The 6,597-nt window shown below is 29.0% G+C and overlaps 1 protein-coding gene across 1 annotated transcript; it reads left to right on the forward strand.

Moving 5' to 3' along the window:
* LOC109127682 (putative defensin-like protein 70) lies at positions 5,352–5,784 on the forward strand. Its single transcript, XM_019232928.1, has 2 exons — positions 5,352–5,431; positions 5,598–5,784. Exons 1-2 carry the CDS (start codon positions 5,352–5,354, stop codon positions 5,764–5,766), a joined length of 249 nt encoding a protein of 82 aa, XP_019088473.1. The 3' UTR covers positions 5,767–5,784.

Below are 6,597 nucleotides of genomic sequence, written 5' to 3' on the forward strand. Positions count from 1 at the left end.
TATATATTACATAATTTTTTAGTTAGCTAAATTTATAGTCACATATATACAATATATATACATAAGAATTTATATTACTTATTAACACCATAATTCGACCCATTATTTGCTTAACTCAATATTGGTTTCAAAGCCAACTAAAGAAAAATAGAAACGATCTTATTGATATTAGACCAAAACATGGGCATACAAACATAATCACTTACACGGGAGATATTTTTAAAAAATAACTTATTATTGCAACATCAACGTATAAAGGGTTACATAAGCAGTTAATTAAAAAATCTATAATACAATAAATGTATTGGAAACAATATCAATCAATGATAAGATTGGATCCTCAAAAGCAAGAAACAACATCTTCATAATTCATAAAAAGTAAACGCCACAATTATACACATCTGAACGAAATGGTATAAATATATAGTGTATAAATAAAAGTGACGGCAAAGCCCGTATATACCTAATTAAAACTAAATAATACAAAAGAGAAAACGAAAAAGACCAAAAAAAACAAGAAAGTGCCAACTACACCACAACCCACGCGTTGCGTGGGGAAGCACCTAGTTTCCAGTATTTTTGAGGTCATACAAATCACAAGTGGACAAAAAAAATCTCAAATTCGAAAAAGAACCCTCTGGCCTTGTGAGCCTCCTACCTTTTTAGAGCTGTGGATAATGTCATTGAAATCACCGGTGATAATCCAAGGCGAAGTTCTAGAGGAGGTAAGATCTTGTAGGGAGTTCCACACTTCCACTCGTTTCGTTTTGTCTGATTCACCATACAGGAAGGTAGCATAGAAATATCATCATTTTGCTTTGATTTTGGTATCGATGAAGTGTATGTCAAATCTAATGATTTCTACTTCCACACTCTGTTTCCAGAAAAGAGCAAGCTAAGGCCCCCTGAATTTAGAGAGAGTGGAGTAACCAGATGATGCGAGGTGTAATCCAGTCAGGGAAGAGATTGAAGAACATTTTCAGATCTGTTTTTCGTTTCTGTGAAGAACAAAAATTCAGCGAAAATAGTTTTTTTTTTTTTTTCCTTATTCTCTAGACTGTCATGGGGTTCCCCAGCCCACAACAGTTCCAGCTCACTATTTTTAAGGAAGAGAGACAGACAGATTCTAAAAATCTGTCTTCTTCTTCCTAATTGGAGAAATAAGAGAGATTCATGGGGGGCATGAAGAAGCAGGTTGGTGAGCAGAGTTACCAGAGAGGGTTGAATTTCTAATTTGCGATGAAATTTAAGTTGGACATCTTGAGGTTTGAGAGATATTTGGTGAAGGGGACTTTGTTGCTTTCTTCTGGTTTGCTTTGGATGGACCATGTGTGTTTATAGTTTTGGATTCTGAGCAAAGTTTTGTTTTTGTAATTTAGCTCCGGCCATTTTTTGTAGAACCTTATTATTTGGTTTGTGCGTATGAAAAATGAAAAATGTTGGGTTATTCACTAAATGCATATTTTTCATTAAGTGAAAGGGAAGATGGTAATTTTCATATTTTTCTTCATAATGAGAAGTAGATGTTGGGTTATTCTCATGGATTTAATTAGTTTGGTTTGAATAAACCAGTATTGGGCTAAATAATTCAGGTCATATGACTTATCTGACTGACAAGATGAAGCTTACAATTTGGTAACTGGTTTTATTTGTTTTGGTTCAAAATACTAATCGCATTGATTAATTAAAAGAACACACCCTAATTCATAATTTTATTTCTTCTTTCTTCGACGAAAAAAAACAAAAAAAACTCAATTCTGATTGGGGAATATAACTAAATAAATTTAAAAAAACCTTATTTATTACTTCAGACTGAGCAAAATCAAAAGTCTAATTTGGTTGAATTCAGATTCGTTTTTAATAAATTTACACACACCAAATTTACAAGGTTCTGAATTAAAATTTTACCAAAATTTTTGTATGTTGTGAGGCATAGTTCAAATGTTAAAGTAATTATTGTATGTTCTGAGGCATAGTTCAAATGTTCAAATGTCCATAAACTCATGCTAAAGACATTTGAAGGAAAAATGACAACTTTTTGTAAACCAATAAAGAAAAATTGCTATCTCCTAGTACTATTATTACTACAAGAGTTATATATGTTCTAGAATTATTAACTTAATTTAAAATTAGTTAATAATCCATGTAAGTTAAAACAAACTTAAAACAGAAAATAACTTGGGAGAAGTAATGGTTATGAATTTATAATTATTATCATATCTAATAACAATAGACTCTCTATTTATTGTTGAAGCCATTTGTTTTACAATAGAACCTTTGATTTGCTTTTCTAATAACTAGAAGAAGATAATAATATACCAATTTAATTAATTTACTTATTTATAATTTGAAGACTGTTATAATATACCCTTTTCCTTTGCTCTTTCGACAAATTTTCTTTATATAATATTTGCTTTGTTTGTTTAATAATGGAAGAATTTGGAAGAAATTTACTACCATTATAGCTAATAATAATGGATCCTTTCTTTTCTATTTTCATTAACTGGGATTACTACTATTTAATTTACATTATTAAACCATAACTATAGTAAGAAAAAAAGTTTGCTCCTTTACTCTAAACCATAATATTGTGGGCAAAATAATATTCATAATAGGAATATCATATATTTTCATATAAATTGCTCAAAGTGCTCCTTTTACATCAAAATAAACCATATCTTGAAAATATTTTTTTTTTTAGAATGAGTTCTTCCAAATTGTCAGTTGCAATCTCTCTCGTCGTTATGTTGGCCATTTCCTATGATCTTTTTTGTGGTGTGTTTCTTTATACTCTGAGATATATATTTGATGTATCTATTCGTAAATTTTTCCTAATAATATATTTTCCTTTTCTTATGATTGTAGATATGAAAATAAATGCTAAAACTCAGACGTGCTTTGACCATTGTAACGGGACTATCCAGAGTACGGAGAATAAGAACTGCAACAAACGGTGTTTGGAGATGGCTTTCACGGGTGGCTCTTGGCTAGTTGTACCGAACAACATGAATTTCCTCACAAACTTTTTATTAATCGTTCTTGTTGTTGTAACTATTATATATAAACACTAGCAATCGACCCGTGCTACGCGTGGTAGTTAGATTAAGGTGTATTCCAAATTTTGTTGTGTATATTTTTTTTTGTTTTTGTGAATTTATCTTTACGTTTGTTTTTGTATTTAATTTTGGTTGCTTATGTTGTTTTGTTGGATATTTTAATAAAAAATGTTTTGCAGTAAGTATAATTTAGTTTGCTGTTTTTAAAGGTAAAATTGAGATCATCTTATGTGTTTATAATGCTTTAAAAAAAATTATTATTAGAAGTTAACATTGTTTAGTTGAAGTTGTTATTTTGCTGTATTTGTTAGTTGTTATTAATTTATTATTATTTTCTATTTTGTGGTTGGATTGTTATTTAATATTTTCATATGTATTTTGTAAACTGTTGGAGTATTTTTTTGTCAATGTTATAGTGTTTGGAGTGAAAAAAATTGTGGATTTTATTAAGAAAAATAAATAAAATCAATAACTTTCATTCCTCTTTTTTGGGCTATTTTTGTTTGTTTCATTCGGGTCCAATTTCTTTGTAAGGCTTATAATTTTTGGGTTTATTGGGCTATTATTTGTATGATATTGAGTTGAAATTGATTTGTTCTTTTTCAAAATCCGATGTCCTGGTGAACGGATAGGAGAAGAGCAATTTTCCGATCTAGAGGTCTGTTTGAGGATTGAACTTATGCCTTTGATGCTCGTAATCGTTTTTTCAGTCATTCCTGTCGTAATAGTTTTCCCTTGAATTTTTTTTTTGGGGGGGGNGGGGGGGGTTTGCGTATTTGGTTGATTCCTTGTTCGCTTCGCATATGTTGGGGATATTTGGTTATCCCCCTGTTGATTTTGTTAAAGGTGAATGTCAATTGGGTTGCAAATTTGTTTATATGAAAATATGTTGGGTTCTTTAGGTTTCCTAATTAATTTGTGAGTTGTTTTGTGTTCTTGGTTGTAATTTTTTTCCCGTTTGTTTTGTGAGTGATTTTTTCGATTCGATGTGAGTTTTGTTTTGAGGAAAATTAATTTTCTTGTTTATCTTGCTGTAATTTTATAAAGTCCGGGTTGTTTTTTTGTTTTTTCGGTTGTCTTTTTCATATAATTTTGTGATACAGTTATCTGATTGTGGCATTCATATATCTGAATCTTTTTAGTTTATTAAATTTGTGTTCATCTCTTTGTATCTTTGTCTTTGGTGATTGATTTGTGAAGTGCTGCCAAATAATTTTAATTGATTTATAGTTGTGTTTCCTTGATTCTTTGAAAATGTTGCTTAGGTTGCCTTGTTTTGATATTTGAAATTTTAAATTATGATCAGTTTAATAGAAAATTTTAACTATATTATTACCACTAATGAAAAATTATTGTATTGTTTTCTTATTTTAACATTTAATTTATTTTACATAATTATTTTTTATTTAAACTTTGAATTAATAAAAAATATGCACTAAATGAATATTTTAAATTTATTTTAAAATAAAAATTAAATTCATAGGATTTAAAAATAGTGATGGGTTTAGAGACTTTGAAATAGTGTTGGCCCTACAGATTTTGGATGAAATTTAGTTGATGAGTTTGTCATTTGTATAATTGTTTATAGGGCTTATTAAAATCTGTAAGGCTCACAAAATTAAAGAAGAAGTGGCTGACATGGCAGCTGACGTGGCAACACCAGGAGTGAGAAAAACTAACTTTATATATATAGATTATTCTTTTAGTGGGAGGATAATATAATACACAATTTCATTAATTGTCATTATTGTTTTTTATTTAACAATTAGAGGAGGACCAAAATTAGGTGGGAGGTTCTTTTCCAATGTTTTTGTTTGCAACTTAAAATATATATATATATATATATATATATATGTATATATAAAAACATGTTTTATTTATTGATTAATTTTCTTTGCTAGCAAGTTTGATAAGTATTTCATGTGGTTTGACTATAATGTTATTAGTATACACTTTTTCATACTAATTAATTGGTAATGCATCTTTATGACAGAAATATGGTAACGTACAATATGGTAATTTATCTGTACTGTATTATGGTTATATTTTCTAACTACATTTGTTTGTTAGTAATCTTTGGCATATATAGCTATTCTCTTACAGAAGTTAATGGTCAATTGGTCATACTATGTATGGTAGAGAAATAAAAATGAATTTATGGTTATGTATATAAGTATTGACCAACCATTTGGTGTAATTATAAATACACGTACTACATGCCTGCAAATTGATAAGCAAGAAAAAACATTATTATAACACATAAACTATTCAAAACTGTGTAAGAAATTGAATTGTATGAAGATGGCTTCCTCGAAAATGTTGGTTGTATTCACTCTCACCATTCTCATTGCGGTCTCCTCCGATCTAGTATCCGGTATTTCAAAGATCTAATTTAACAAACTCAGCATGATTTACTAAAATACCTTTTTAATTACTAACAAGAACAAAACAAAACAAAAAACTGAAAATTGTGGTGTTTATATCAAGAGTTGTTTTCCTTGTTTGTGTGTCTTATATAATGAATTGGGCTTATCTAATGGATAATTTTTCATCAGGGGAGCCTTCGAGCCAACTCTGCTTCAATCCTTGCACTCCTACACTTGGCAACAACGAGTGCAAAACGATTTGTGTGAATAAGAAATACAAAGAGGGTTCTTGTGTTGGTTTTGGAATTCCCCCTACTTTCAAATATTGTTGTTGTAATAACTAAATAATTATTAATTAGAGTTTGAACGGTAATAATATTGTGATTCTATATATATATTAATTAAACATTTTATTATACATATTTAATGAAATGATATTTTCAAGATAAAATACTAAAAGTTTTGTCTTCCTTACATATTTTTCTAAGAAAATTGTCTACATTACATCTCATTCTTCTCTTGTGTGATGAAGAAATAAATACAAAAGGGGATTCTTGTGTTTCCTATGGAATTCTTTTTTCTTTCCAATATTGTTGTTATAGAAACTAATTAATTATTTAGTGAACATATTAACTCTCGCTAAAATAATATAGAACATTTCCTTTCATACAATATTTAAGTAAATGTGTATTATTTATTAATTTTCATTTTCTTTCATATCATTTCATTATTCTATCGTATATTTTGGCCGCAAGGTTCAATGAATGGTTAGGCGTATGTATTGTTTTGAATAATCCAAGAGAGAGACTATAATAGACCACAAATTTTTATTATATAATATGATATGTATATATTTGTACATGTACATAAGTGTAAATGTGTAATTCAGTCAATAACATATTTTCAAAGTAGCATCTAGCTACTAATTAATTAAGTTTATGTTATATGTATGTGACGTTCAACACCAACCTAACTAGTACCTATCAATTATATTGGTTTTTATCTAATTTTCACGACTAAAAGAAAAAGAAGTAAAGTGATTTTAGTGTAGTGGCAGGAGGTACGTCCATTTGTAGAATGTACCATCACATCCGAAATCGAGTCTCGGCTCCTACGAATATAGCAATTTGGCTAATAAACCGGCCAATTGTAGTTCAATGGTTGACAAAAAAAAA

This window comes from Camelina sativa, chromosome 2, assembly GCF_000633955.1.
Source record: "Camelina sativa cultivar DH55 chromosome 2, Cs, whole genome shotgun sequence".
In the NCBI taxonomy this organism is placed as follows: Eukaryota; Viridiplantae; Streptophyta; class Magnoliopsida; order Brassicales; family Brassicaceae; genus Camelina; species Camelina sativa.